Source organism: Carcharodon carcharias, chromosome 19, assembly GCF_017639515.1.
Source record: "Carcharodon carcharias isolate sCarCar2 chromosome 19, sCarCar2.pri, whole genome shotgun sequence".
Lineage (NCBI taxonomy): Eukaryota > Metazoa > Chordata > Chondrichthyes > Lamniformes > Lamnidae > Carcharodon > Carcharodon carcharias.
Genome location: NC_054485.1, coordinates 19,536,119 through 19,551,626, shown reverse-complemented (window position 1 = coordinate 19,551,626; position 15,508 = coordinate 19,536,119). Strand labels below are relative to the sequence as shown.

The 15,508-nt window shown below is 43.8% G+C and overlaps 1 protein-coding gene across 6 annotated transcripts in view; it reads left to right on the top strand.

Annotated features, from left to right (window-relative positions):
* cnksr1 (connector enhancer of kinase suppressor of Ras 1) overlaps positions 1–14,652 on the top strand; it is a 68,770-nt gene extending 54,118 nt beyond the window's left edge. For 4 of the 6 annotated variants that reach the window (XM_041213597.1, XM_041213595.1, XM_041213599.1 and 1 more), the window contains 4 exons: positions 1,444–1,493; positions 5,515–5,647; positions 8,214–8,401; positions 8,504–10,349. In XM_041213597.1, coding sequence (XP_041069531.1) covers positions 1,444–1,493; positions 5,515–5,647; positions 8,214–8,401; positions 8,504–8,956 — 824 coding nt within the window. In that variant the 3' untranslated portion in view covers positions 8,957–10,349. Of the gene's footprint in view, positions 1–1,443; positions 1,494–5,514; positions 5,648–8,213; positions 8,402–8,503; positions 10,350–13,846 lie in introns of those variants that run through there. The other 2 variants (XR_005946119.1, XM_041213596.1) reach the window with 2 other exon arrangements.
* Positions 14,653–15,508: the final 856 nt, after the last annotated feature.

Below are 15,508 nucleotides of genomic sequence, written 5' to 3'. Positions count from 1 at the left end.
CTGCCCATGACATCAAGGCAGCATTTGACCGAGTGTGGCATCAAGGAGCCCTGGCAAAACTGGAGTCAATGGGAATCAGGGGAAAACTCTCTGGTTGGAATCATACCTAGCACAAAGGAAAACGGTTGTGGTTGCTGGGGGTCAGTCAGGAGTTCCTCAGGGTAGTGTCCTTGGTCCAACCACCTTCAGCTGCTTCATTAATGACCTTCCTTTCATCATAAGGTCAGAAGTGGGGATGTTCGCTGATGATTGCACAATGTTCAGCACCATTTGCAACTCCTTAGATACTGAAGCAGTCCATGTCCAAATGCAGCAAGACCTGGACAATATCCAGGCTTGGGCTGACAACTTGCAGGTAACGTTTGCATCACACAAGTACCAGGCAATGACCATCTCCAACAAGAGAAAATCTAACCATTGCCTCATGACATTCAATGGCATTACCATCGCTGAATCCCCCACTATCAACATCCTGGTAGTTACCATTGACCAGAAACTGAACTGGACTAGCTATATAAATACTGTTGTTACAAGAGCAGGTCAGAGGCTAGGAATCCTGTGACGAGTCACTCACCTCCTGACTCCCCAAAGCCAGTCCACCATCTACAAGGCACAAGTCAGGAGTGTGATGGAGTGCTCTCCCCACTTGCCTGGGTGAGTGCAGCTCCCACAACACTCAAGAAGCTTGACAACATCCAGGAAAAAGCAGCCCGCTTGATTGTCACCCTTTCCACAAACATTCACTCCCTCCACCACCGACGAACAACGGTATCAGTGTGTACCATCTACAAGATGAACTGCAGAAACTCACCAAGGCTCCTTAGGCAGCACATTCCAAATTCACAACTGCTACCAACTAGAAGAACAAGGGCAGCAGATGCATGGGAACACCATCACCTGGAAGTTCCCCTCCGAGCCACTCACCATCCTGACTTGGAAATATATCGTCATTCCTTCACTGTGGCTGGGCCAAAATCCTGGAACTTCCTCCCTAACAGCACTGTGGATGTACCTATACCACGTGGACTGCAGCGATTCAAGAAGGCAGCTCACCCCCACCTTCTCGAGGGCAATTAGGGATAGGCAATAAATGCTGGCCTAGCCAGCGACGCCCACATCCTGTAAATGGATAAAATAAATTCGTGGTCTGTCTGGGCATCTCATTGAATGTACTCCCTAGGCCTTGGAGACCGGCTAGAAATTTTTGAATCAATTTTCCTTTTACTTCAGGTAAGGTTGAATCAGGGTTATTGTTCTCAAGGAGAGTGGGGGATAAAATGTATTTTCTCTGTTGTAATACATATTCCTGCCACAGGAGGGGGATGTAATACCATCCATGTTGAGTGCAGCTATACTTAATGCCCAAGTTTTTATATAACAAGTGACATAATGCTATTGTGTTTGACTCTGATTTTCTTAAAACCGAATACTGTCCCACTGCAGACTGCTGGAGCGAGACAGAGACTGAAGAATGTGATGATCCAACCTACCTTGTGAGTACTGTCAGAGTTGGAATTAACAGAAAACAGACAAAAAATTATAAATAAAAAATACCTGGAAAAACTCAGCAGGTCTGGCAGCATCGGCGGAGAAGAGCACTGTTGACGTTTCGAGTCCTCATGATCCTTCAACAGAACTAAGTAAAAATAGGAAAGGGGTGAAATATAAGCTGGTTTAAGGGGTTTGGGGGGTGGGGAGAAAGAAGGGGGGGTGGTTGTTGGGACAAGCAAGCAGTGATAGGAGGAGATAACCAAAAGATGTCACAGACAAAAGAACAAAGAGGTGTTGAAGGTGGTGATGTTATCTAAAAGAATGTGCTGATTAAGAATGGATAGCAGGACAAGCAAGGTACAGATAGCTCTAGAGGGGGTGGGGTGAAATAAGACTAAAAGGGCATAAAAGGTATAGATAAATGATCAGTGGAATACATTAAAAATAATGGAAGTGGTTGGAAAAGAAAGATCTATGTAAATTATTGGAAAAAATAAAAAAGAGGGGGAAGAAACGGAAAGGGGGTGGGGATGGAGGAGGGAGTTTAAGATCTAAAGTTGTTGAACTCAATATTCATTCTGGAAGGCTGTAAAGTGCCTAGTCGGAAGATGAGGTGCTGTTCCTCCAGTTTGTGTTGAGCTTCACTGGAACAATGCAGCAAGCCAAGGACAGACATGTGGGCAAGAGAGCAGGGTGGAGTGTTAAAATGGCAAGTGACAGGGAGGTTTGGGTGATGCTTGCGGACAGACTGCAGGTGTTCTGCAAAGCAGTCACCCAGTCTGCGTTTGGTCTCTCCAACGTAGAGGAAACCGCATTGGGAGCAACGAATGCAGTGGACTAAGTTGAAGGAAATGCAAGTGAAATGCTGCTTCACTTGAAAGGAGTGTTTGGGCCCTTGGACGATGAGGAGAGAGGAAGTGAAGGGGCAGGTGTTGCATATCTTGTGTCGCATGGGGAGGTGCCATAGGAGGGGGTTGAGGAGTAGAGGGTGATGAAGGAGTGGACCAGGGTGTCACGGAGGGAACGATCCCTACGGAATGCTGCCAGGGTGGGTGAAGGGAAGATGTGTTTGGTGGTGGCATCATGCTGGAGTTGGCGGAAATGGTGGAGGATGATCCTTTGAATGCAGAGGCTGGTGGGGTGATAAGTGAGGACAAGGGGGACCCTATCATGTTTCTGGGAGGGAGGAGAAGGCGTGAGGGCGGATGGGCCGGACACGGTTGAGAGCCCTGTCAACCACCGTGGGTGGAAAACCTTGGTTAAGGAAGAAGGAGGACATGTCAGAGGAACTGTATTTGAAGGTAGCATCATCAGAACAGATGCGACGGAGGCGAAGGAACTGAGAGAATGGGATGGAGTCCTTACAGGAAGCGGGGTGTGAGGAGCTCTTGTTGAGGTAGCTGTGGGAGTCGGTAGGCTTGTAATGGACATTGGTGGACAGTCTATCACCAGTAATTGAGACAGAGAGGTCAAGGAAGGGAAGGGAAGTGTCAGAGATGGACCATGTGAAAATGATGGAGAGGTGGAGATTGGAAGCAAAATTAATAAATTTTTCCAGGTCCTGACGAGAGCATGAAGCAGCACCGAAGTAATCATCAATGTACTGGAGAAAGAGTTGTGGGAGGGGGCCGGAGTAGGACTGGAACAAGTAATGTTCCACATACCCTATAAAGAGACAGGCATAGCTGGGGCCCATGCGGGTACCCATAGCCACACCTTTTATTTGGAGGAAGTGAGAGGAGTTAAAGGAGAAATTGTTCAGTGTGAGAACAAGTTCAGCCAGATGGAGGAGAGTAGTGGTGGATGGGGATTGTTCGGGCCTCTGTTTGAGGAAGAAGCTGAGAGCCCTCAGACCATCCTGGTGGGGGATGGGGGTGTAAAGGGATTGGACGTCCATGGTGAAGAGGAGGCGGTTGGGGCCAGGGAACTGGAAATTGTTGATGTGACGTAAGGTGTCAGAGGAATCACGGATGTAGGTGGGAAGGGACTGGTCAAGGGGAGAGAGAAGGGAGTCAAGATAGCGAAAAAATGAGTTCCGTGGGGCAGGAACAGACTGACACGATCGGTCTGCCGGGACAGTCCTGTTTATAGATTTTAGGTAGGAGGTAGAAGTGGGCTGTCCGAGGTTGGGAGACTGTCAGGTTGGAAGCTGTAGAGGGAAGATCTCCTGAGGAGATGAGGTCAGTAACAGTCCTGGAAACAATGGCTTGATGTTCAGTGGTGGGGTCATGGTCCAGGGGGAGGTAGGAGGAAGTGTCTGCGAGTTGACGCTCAGCCTCCGCGAGGTAGAGGTCAGTGCGCCAGACAATAACAGCACCACCCTTGTCAGCGGGTTTGATGACAATGTCGGGGTTGGACCTGAGAGAACGGAGTGCAGCAAGTTCAGAGAAAGACAGGTCAGAGTGGGTGAGAAAAATTATGAACTGTTTTAGTAAAAACTGGAACAGGGAAAGGGCCAGGATATTACCAGCTGATGCAGTAACCTGGAATTTGATATAAGAGCTGGTAGGGTGGCAAGGTGGCACGGGGCACTGAGCTGCAGGCTGAGGGAAGAACAAGGGCCAGAACTTGTTGTCCCATGGGCAGGCGCGTGCCTGACCTGATCGGGAGTAAAAGGCGAGCGTCCTGATGTCATCGCGTACTTGCACGATATTTTGGTCGGCGGGCGCACGCGAGAGTTGGCCGCGCACCTGCCGACAATTCAGAGGCCTTTTAAGGCCCTTAAGCAAGTAATTGAAAGCTATTTTGTGCTGCCTGCCCAACCTTACTGTTGGCAGGCGAGCGAATCTTCATCCGTGGGTGGGATGAGGTTTCCAACAGTGAATAAAAGAACAATAAGAAAATTCTTACCATTGTTTTTTAACATGTTCCTTTTCATGTGACTGAGTCACACGCGGGGACACGTTTATATCATTTGTAAAATCTTCATTTTTCATTTTAAAATTCTTCAGCTCTTTGAGGAAGCTCTGTGCCTTCAGGAAGCTTTCAGTGTACCCTCCCCCGCGCATGCGCAGACTTCAGCGCTCGCGCTCCCCCCGCCTCTACCCCGGCAGCACTGAGACGGCCGTTAATTGGCCGGTCAGAGCCCGATCGTGGGCGGCGATCCATCTCGCTGCCGTTCCCAGGCCCATCCCACCCAAGGAAGGGGAAGTCCTGCCCCAGGTGTAAGTGTGGAATCCCGTGTAATTCATCTCTGGAGTATGAAATCCAATCAAGTACTTACCAGTGCATCACGGTTTCTGTCCCTTTTTCCCTCTTTCCTTCGCCCCCTCACCTTCCTCTTCCAAAGGGGCTCATTCCCTTCTGAGGTTCTGTTCTGAGGGTGCCAGGTGGTCTCCAGGACCTCACTCTTGTAATCTCCATGTGTCAGCCTAGACAGTGAGTGTTAACAGGATATTGAGGGAGGTGGTGACATAGTGATATTGTCACTGGACTAATGTTCCAGAGACCCAGGGTAATGCTCTGCAGACCTGGGTTCAAATCCCACTACGGCCGATGGTGAAATTTGCATTCCATAAAAATCTGGAATTAAAAGTCTGCTGATGATGACAACGACCATTGCCGATTGTATTAAAAACCTGTCTGCCCTTAAGGGAAGGAAATCTGCTGTCCTTACCTGGTCTGGCCTACATGTGACTCCAGACCCACTACTCTTTAATGTCCTCTGAACAAGGGCAGTTAGGGATGGGCAATAAATGCTGGTCTAGGGCCTAGCCAGTGACGCCCACATCCCATGAACGAATGAAAAAAAAATTCAGGCTTAAATTTCTATGTTTCCTGATGTCCATACATAGGAATATTCCATGGCTGTCACGATTAGCTTCTGACGCAGCTTGTCCCTTTTTTTGACCTTGAGATGAGGGTGGCACGAGAGGGAGTAGGGGACAGGGAGAGGGGAAACAGAAGGTAGAAGGAAGGAATTGATTGTTAGGAAATTGAAAATGCTTAACCCCTTCGGAAGTATTCAGCTAAAACAGTAGCTAATCGTTGTCCATTGTGAACCTTGCCTCCATTTGTTTGCAGAGGAGCAATGAATTTTCACCCAGAGAACGATTGAGACATTCATCAGGTAACTATGGACAAGTTGGACGCAGTGGAGACACTGGCCGCCTTAGCGGGCAATCCAGCCCCAGTAAGGAGGGGAAGCCGTTTCCAGGTAGGAGCAATTGGACAAATCCTCATCAGCTGCTGAAAATAGAATCTGTCCTTTAAGAAAATCTTATCCTTTCAAGGTAACCTCCAAAAGAGTTTACTTACGCTGTCCTCGGCCTAGTGTCGGGATGTTTTGCTGATGAATTAGGCATTTCCATTTCTCATCAATCAATTCCTTCCTTCCTTCCATTCTTCCTTCCCTCTGTACCCCAGCGTCAGTACCACTGCTCCTGTCTTCCAACCTTTAACACAATTGACAATACTAGCCTCCTGCCAAGCTGTTCCAGTATAGCTCCCACAGTGGCATCTACCTGACAAAGTGTCCAGGTATGTCCAGTCCGGAAAAGCAGTACAAATCCAATTTGGTCTTCTACCACCACATCAGCCTATTCACAAACGTTAGCAAAGTGATGGAGGAGTCATCAACAATTCTATCAAATGGCACTTACAAATAATGTGCCTCGCTGATGTTCTGTTTCAATTCAGCCAAGCGCTCGGCCCCAGGCTTCATTGCAGCTTTGCTCTGGACATGGACTGAAGAGCTGAATTCCAGAGGTGAGGTAAGAGTGACTTCCCTTAACATCAAGGTAGCATTTGATGACACCCAAGGAGTCCTAGTAAAATTGAAATCAGTGGGAATCTGGGAAAAACACTTCACTGGTTGCAGTCATACCTAGCACAAAGGAAAATGATTGTGGTGTTGGAGACCAATCATCTCAGCCCTGGAACATCACTGCAGGAGTTTCTGCAATCAGTGTTGTAGGCCTAACCATCTTCATCTGTTTCTTCAATTAGCTTTCTTCCATCATAAGGTCAGAAATCGGTTGTTCGCTGACAATTGCAAAGTATTCAGTTCCATTCTCAATTCCCCAGCTGAAAAAGCAGTCCGTGCCCACATGCAGCAAGACTTAGACAACATCCGGGTTTGGGCTAATAAATGGCAAGTATCATTTATGCCACACGAGAGTCAGGCAATGACCATCTCTAACAAGAAAGTGTCTAACAACTTCCCCTGACATTAAATGGCATTACCATCGCTAAACCACCTCCTCTCATTATCGTGGAGGTCACCATTGACCAGAAACATAACTGAATGAGTCATATAAATGCTGTGGCCTAAAGAGCAGATCAGAGGCTGATATTCTGTGGCAAGAGGACTCATCCCTCCCACCTCCCCAAAACCTTTCCACCACCGACAAGGTATAAGACAAATGTGATGGAATACTATCCACTTGCCCGGATGATCCAAGAAGCTCAATATCATCCAGTATAGAGCAGCCTGCTTGATTTACACCCCTTCCACCACCCTTAAAAACTCAATCTCTCCACCACTAGCACAATGTGGCTTCAGTGTGTACCATCTACAAGATGCAATGCAGAAAAGAATCAAGGCTTCTTCAACCTCACCTCCCATACCCATGCCCTCTATCACACTGGAAGGACAAGGTTAGCAAGTGCATGGGAACACCACCACCTCAAAACTCCCCTGCAAATTACACAACCATCCTGACTTGGAAATTTATCACTGTTCTTTCATTGTTATTGAGTCAAAAACCTGGAACCACTGTGGGAGTATCTTCACCTCACAGGACTACAGTGGTTCAAGAAGGCAGCTCACTACCCCTTTCAAGGGCAATTAGGGATGGGTAATAAAATCTCTGACCAGATAATTATTGCCCACATACCATGAAAGAATAAATTAAGGAGAAACATCCTCCACCATTGCCCAGCTCAGGTGGGATTGCCCTCGCTTAGTTCCATTCTTACCTCTCTAATCGTACCCAGAGCATCTCATTAATAGCTTCTCTACTTTTTCTATCCCGTTGCCTCTGGAATTCCCCTAAAGATATATCTTTGCTCCCCTCCTCTTCCTACCTACATGCTGCCTTGGATAAGGAGGGGATTGCATTGAGCTGTTATTACTTTTCCCCATAGTGGAATTGTTTCCTGACATTCATTGTTTACACCACACATGGGAAATGGGCTCTTAGGTGAGATACTTGAAAGTGGTCACCATCTAATGAAATGCGCCCCAGTATTAGTCAGCAAAAATTAGACAGTTTGGGGAAGGTGGGGCAAATTTGTGTATCAGGACAAGTAGAATTGTGACACGACCACTGCTTGTGGAATGCAAACCAGTTCCAGAGGAGGCTGAATGGAAGCTTCCATTGGATTCATGTACAGCCATCTCCTCAGGGTCATGAGTTTCTGCCACTTCAGTCTTTGTAATTTTCACCTAAAAATACCCTGCATAATACAGTGAGGTATAATTTCCTCTAGTATTGATTGGTCATCATGTTGGAATAAAGTTTATTTGTGTACTCATTTAATACAGCTGTTAATTATTTGGAATAAATCAGTTATTGAGCACATGAAAATAAGGCACAGAAGTTTCACGTGAATAGGGCAGTCAATTATTATGGATCAGTTTAAACCCCCTTAATTAAACTGCTCAAAAAAGCCTAAGGAAGGCTAGGATCTCGTCTCTTCCCTTTATTTGACTGCTAGGGGACAGGAGATTTTTGATGTCTCTAATAGAAGCTCACTGATGTTTCTGTCCATTCTTTCAGAACCTGATCAGAGTTCTAATGATGAACTGGAGACATTAATAAAAGTCTTGCAGCAGGGAGGTGTGTCACTAATTGGTAAGGAGCAGCCCTTTCGAAAAGATTATCATCGGTCGTTCATCAGACGAAACAAGAATCCAATCATCAATGAGAAGGCGCACCATCTGCGAACACTGCAGAGTACACTGAAGGCACGTGATTAGATTAGTATCATTGTGTGGTTTGTCTGCATTGTGTGATTTTGAACAGTTTGTTACTGTAATCACTAACCCTCATTGTTTGAATATTTTTAGGCGAAGATAGTAGATTTGCAATCCATTAATAAGATCCTTGAAGATCCCCATTTAACGGCAGAGAAATTCCGAATTTGGAAAGAGGAAAACCAGGAGCTGCTTGCAGACATCCGAAAGGTTCAGGAACTTGCCAATGAAGGATGGGAAGAGAAAGCTGAGCAGTCAGCTTCTGAACCAGGAACATTTATGACAGAAATGGGACAGGGAGCCCTAGATAATCCTTCATCTTTGTTTGATATAGAGCAGATATCATCACAAAGCTCAATCTCCATGTCAGATGTGGAACTGGAGAACAGCAAAGGAGTCTGGTCTGATGGTGCATCTGTGCAGTTGGGAATTGGAGAAAATGACAGCATAGAAGGGTTGAATTCCCAACAGGACTTGGGCACAGACAGGACATTCAGCTGTCCTGAATCATCCAACAGTTCAAGATCCGAGCTATGGCAGCCTTGAGGACCGATCAGTGCAGTGAGAAATAAGGGAAGTTAATCCCTAAGTATGAATATGGAACTATGCATTGTTTATTCATAAGCCATTGTCCCTTGTGAACAAATTTGCCAATCTCCTAGCTCATTTTCTGTGGTTTCAATGTCTTATGTTATATACTTATATAGAAATATAAACTGATTTTAAAAATAATTCTTCCAACAAAATTAATCAAACTGGATGGTTACAAAAAAATAGCAGTATCTTTTTAGTTATGGCATCATGTGATGGCGGTGGCATAGTGGTATTGTCACTGGACTGGTAATCCAGAGGCCCAGGATAATGCTCTGGAGACGTGGGTTTGAATCCCACCACGGCAGATGATGGAATTTGAATTCAATACTTGCTCGTGCAACTTGCCATTGTAGTAATCCTTAATCAGGTGACTGCTTGTGTTTTGAGGTTTAAACATATGCAGATGGTTTCAATCAAGTAGAATCTAATTTATATACATTTGTGCTGCTGAGGAATGTACCCAAGAATTTGGGACATGGTTTAGGACTGCAAATTATTTTCTTGCTTGCCCTTTCCCTGAACATATGAATCTTATTGGATTATTTCCCTTTAGTGAATGTAATGTTGCTGCCAACTTCAATTAAGAGCAGTCAGCTGAGAAAAGTGAGAGTGGATTAGATATTCCCAATCCAGTCTCCAAGCCACAAATGATTTGGATTTAGGAAAATTACTTTGAGTTTCACAATTGTGATTGTGAGCAGGAGGCAGTGACTGTCCCTCACAGGTAAGCAACTTTTCAAGACTCTATGTAACCAAATGTTTTTCACTTTTCATGCACCCTCCTTCTTACAATTTTCAGGCTTTCAAGGCTTTCTTCTCTTCTTACCCCAAGACAGTGGCTCTTTCCACAGGGTCCACTTTCACAGGCAGCACTTGGCTTCTGGTTCCTAAAAAAAAAAGGCCAACGTGTGGTCATTCATGTGTGTCTTGTGAGAGCCAGCAGACTAACCGGACAATATTGTTATCAAGTCTGATCCTATCGTCACTTGGGAAATGAATGCAGGCACCTCCAGTGCAGACTGAACAGGATTGAGTTTAGGAGAGGAAACTCTGGCTGATTTTCCTCTTCTTAATCCTATGGTGCTGAGGCCAGTTATAGCATCCCTAATACTAAAACAGCTGAGATCAACTAACGGCACAGAACAGCGATCAAATCTTGTCCTTTCCAAACTGTATGGCTCTGAGTTCAGAGATATGTCTCCAGCAAAGTAGAAGCTGCATTTTCCCTACTTTTTTCAACCTTAATGATAACTGCACCACGGTTTTTCAGTTTAAAAAAAATGCGGGTTGTTTAATCACAAATACAACAGTGAATCTTAAATAAATAGTATTTATTTTGAGTTTATGAAGGGTTTATTTACAATAATCATTGGGTAATAGCTGCCTATTTATAGCATTAATCAGGCAACTGCTTGGAGCATTGTGAGGGACGCAATGGACATCGAACAGGAAGTGAAGGAGTTCAGGGCAGAAAGACTGAAGACCCTGTTCAATATGTTTTGGTGGAACAATCAAGAGAGTGAAAGAATGGCATGATCCTGTAGTCCTGGAGCAGAGGAGTGTGTAGGACATGTATCTGGAGACGATGGTTCGGGTAGGGTGGATCGTTATGCAAGGAGTGAAAACCAGGACTCATTGATTCTCTTGGGCACAGTGCAATTTAGTGAGCATTGGGTGGGAGTTTGAGAGACTTTGTGTGGGAGAGTATATGGGCCACAATTTGGACTTATCTGGGGTTTGTAAAGAGTAGTGGTATAAAAGTAGTGAGGAGAGTACCAAGAGATCAACCTATGAGGTGATGAGGCATGGATTCGTTTCAGGTGATGTGGGGTTGTCAGCAATGTGCAGGAGGTAGAAGGTGATCTTGGCGATGGACTCCAGTTCACCATAGAGTCAAACAAGACACTTAAGTTCTGTACCATTGGATTCCACCCAAGGAGGCAGCCAGCGAGACTGATGGAGAGGAAGAATGCGGGACTCAAAAAGAGAGCTTTAGTTTTGTTCGCGAGAACTTCTATACAATGCCTCTAAAAGATGTTGGGAATTCATGCAGTTCCATGGCTCCCACAGTTGTCAGAAATTATTAATCTTTGAGTACACTATGTCAGTTCATTAGGGATCATTCAAACCTTCAAATTCTCATGAACTTATGCTGAAAATATTCTGTTTGGTGGCATTCCTATTTAATTTGTCAACTTTTCGTTCTCTTTCCTTTTCTCCCTTATCCATAAGGAAAGAATACACTGATAAAAAGGATATAGAGTCACTGGAGAGAATGAAGAAAAGATTTACAAAGAAGATACCAGAAATGTGTGGGTTTACATACTGGATAAGGATTGACAAACTGGGATCTTTTTCTCTTGAAAAAAGGCTGAGGGGTGACCCAATAGAAATCTTTAAAATTATGAAAGGTTTTGATAAATTGGATACAGAAAGAATATTTCTTCTTGTGGGGAAGAGCATAACTAGAAACCATCAATATAAGATGGTCAGTAAGAAATCATAGGGCAATCGGAAGAAACTTCTTTATCCAAAGAGTGGTTAGAATATAGAACTTGCTACCACAGAGTAGTTAAAGTGAATGTATATGGATTCTCCTGTCACTGACGTAAGAGCATTCAGCAGAAAAAAGCAATTTACAGTCTAGATTGATGTCATCTCATGTTAGGTCAAGTCTCTATTTGCATAATCAATTGCAAAACTACACAATGAACATGCGAATTAGGAGCAGGAGTAGGCTGCTTGTCCCCTTGAGCCTGCTCTGCCATTGAATAAGATTATGGCTGATCTGAATGTAACCTCCCGCCTCCCCCTGATAACCTTGCTTATCAAGACTTTACCTCTGCCTTAAAAATATTCAAAGACTGTGCTTCCACTGCCTTTTGAGGGACAAAGTTCCAAACACTCATGACCCTCTGAGAAAAAAAAATTCTCATCTCTCTTAAATGAGTGACCCCTTACTTATAAATAGTGACTCCTAGTTCTAGATTCTCCCACAAGAGGAATCGTCCTCTCCACATCCACCTTGACAAGACCCTTCAGGATCTTACAGATTTCGATCAAGTTGCCTCTTTACTCTTCTGAACTCCAGTGGATACAAGCCTAGCCTGTCCAACCTTTCCTCATAAGGCAACATGCCAATTCCTGGTATTAATCCAGTAAACTTTCTCTGAACTGCTAATGCATTTACATCCTTCCTTAAATAAGGAGACCAATACTGTACACAGTACTCCAGAGTGGTCTCACCAGTGCCCTGTACAACTAAAGCTACTTTTGTGTTCAATTCCCCTCGCCAAAAAACAACATTCTATCAGCTTTCCTAATTATTTACTGTATCTGCATACTAGTCTTTTGTGATTCATGCACAAGAACACTCGGATCCTTCTGCACATCAGAGCTCTGCAATATCTCATCATTTAGATAATATGCTTTTATTATTCCTCCTGTCAAAATGGACAATTTCACATTTGCCCACATTAAACACCATTTGCCAGGCCTTTGTCCACTCATTTAACCTATTTATGTCCCTTTGTGGCCTCCTTATGTCCTCTTCACAACTTACTTTCATACCTGTTTTTGTGTCATCAGCAAACTTTGCAACCATACCTTTGGTTCCTTCATCCAAGTTATTTATATAAATTGTAAACATAAAGTCAGTGCTGGAGGGATGGGTGGAGGCATTGGCTTTACTCCACATTTGTGTGTTCTGGAGGCATTTGACTCTGTTTTCCTCAAATGTCAACTTCTCCATTTGGGTCTGTCCAAGGTATGTATTGAGATCCAGCTTGTAAACTCAGAGGTTGGCTTTCAGATTGTCTTTATATCTAAGTTTAGGATGCCTTGTGATGCGAATTGAAGCGAAAAGGAAGCTAGACAAGAAAATTAGGGAGAAGGGAATAGAGGGTTACAATAATAGATTTAGACAAGGAAAGATGGGAGAATGTTCGAGTGGAGCATAAATGCTGGCATGGACCGGTTGGGCCAAATGGCCTGTTTCTGTCCTACATATCATATGTATGTATCTTGTATGTAATCCTATGATGTACAGGTTCATGGGCAGCAGTACTGGCCTGTTGCTGCTTAACTGCATGAGTCTGGTCTGTGAGTGGGTGTTAGTGGGCTATCTATAGTTAGGTGAGGGATCAGAAACATGCTTGATCCTCACTTGGCACACGTGAACTTTCAGCAGGGATCCCAGGTGTCTCCTCTCCACATCAAATTAGTCAAAGTGTTACAGTCGCATTCCATTCAACAGTAAATCAAAATGCATTTTCTCTGTGAAATATTGATTCTAAATTGTTACTTAAAGCACTTATTCTTATATTCAGTTATTTGCTTTAAAGTGACCAATGTACCCAAATGAAAAAATGATTTTGAGAATGGCAAGAAGCTCATGACTGGCTGACTCCTGATTACAGCAGCTAGATACATTGCATAGGACGCAGTGATATAATGTTATAGTATCCAGACCTAAGTGATCAAAACATAACATGGCAAATTGTGAAGTTGACTTCAATAAATCTAGCATTTAAATGTGTTCATGACCAATCTTCAGGGAAGGGATCTTGCCATTGCATAGCTAGATGTCCACACTTTGGGTTGACTCTTAATGCCCTCTCAAGCAGCTCAGTAAGCCATATTTTTATGACAAATAGATATGCACAATAAATGCAGCATCACCAATATCATTAATAATTTTTAGAAAAATCTTTTCACTTTATTTAGGTAATTTGATAATACAAAATGGTTGATATTAGAAAATATAATTTAAAATTATGCAGTAAATATTTGTTTAATAAACCCCAAAATATTAAAAATATTGCACCTTGTGTTTGTTTCTAGTTCTCGGAAAGGTAAGGGGGCTGAGTCTCCTGTCTTTGTGGATTGAGTACTGGAGTGTGCAATACAGTAAACACAAAGAAACCTTTTGACATAATTTTAAGCTTGATATTAAATCGACATGCCTTAGGAAACTAGGAGAATTGCTAATGGAAGAGATGCTTGTTTGTCCATCTTTTCAAATTAAACTTGTTGAACTTGCCAAACTGAGAAGAAAACAAATGCTGTCAAGAGAAGCCACAGAAATACAGGCCTGCAAGAGATCGAGTGCTTTGGCTTATGGAGACTTGGATTTATGAAGCATTGGATTGAAATGCTGTGAAGCACAATGTTCCAATAACATCCAAACACCTTTTTCAGGAAAATTGACTATAAAGGGCTTCATATAATGGAAGATTACTGGAGAAAGTAAAAGAAAGACGGATAGCTTTCTGGGAAAATTCAAATCATGGGTTAAACAAAGCCTGCAGAATAAAAGGTTTCATAGGATGTGTGGCCAGTCAATGGCTGCACTTGTTACCAATGCTATGCTGCCACAGTTCTCGTGTTTTACTTTGGGCGGGGTTCCGGAGCATGGGGTGGGGTTCATCTTCGGAAACCAGGAAGCGTGGGTTTCTTTGACTCTGAGTTTTAACTCCTGCTAGTGTGAAACTTCTTGTATAAAATTAGGAAAGGGAAATAGTAAATTGGGCGTTTAGTGTAATATTAACTGTTATAGGAATGTTAATCTATAATAATGGAATTGCGTGTGACCCTATCCGTTGTTTCAGCTTCAATGTATAATGCTAAATAAATTCATATTTAATGTTCGTAGATTTTTAGAATTATATTTCACAAAGCAGCCCAGAAAACTGTAAGAGATTGACCCCGGTTGCTATAAAGCAGACCTGTGAATCCCCTCCTCCGTCAACTCCCCATCACCCACCCAACCTCGATCTGTATCCCACCCCCGCGACCCGACTGAGCTCAACCCTCCAGCCGTAAAATTAATCTCATTGCTCCTCAGCTGCAGCTTTAACCGCCTGACACTTAGCCCAGACCTCTGGCGGAGGGGGTGGGGATAGTTTTCCCAGGTAAGCTTGGCGGGGTGGGGGTTGTGTCTATGCGGTGGATTACATTTTCTGAAATTGATGCGGACTCTGGATCCTTATTACATTGTCCCGCCAGCCCAACAGGTGTGACGTCACTGAATTAGTGCGCATGCGCAGTCGGATACCGTCAACATCCTTGCATTGGCAGGAGACAGTGTTGATACTGTGAAAGAGGGTATAAAGTATTGAACAGAAGGTAAATCTTTATTGCAGAGGGGATAGATTGAGATCTCAAGGAGCGAGTCTAACTGATCATCGGGAGAAGACTCGACAACAACAAGTGCCGGTCACTTTGGGTGATTGTATGACCAGTGTTAATAACATATTTGAACATTCTGATGCCATGTATCAGTGAAGCTTTCATTTGCTTGGAGTGACGAAAATAAAAGCAGTTGTGTTCTTTTATTTTTCTCAGCCTGTTTAAATCTGTAACCATGGATACAAAATTAACCAACCCCATTAAGTATAACAACAATTTGAGTGAATCATCACTGTGTTCTATTGTAATTCACTGGTCAAAACAAACTATAAGTAGAGTATTTTATGAAAGTTTGAACATCTCACAACATATTCA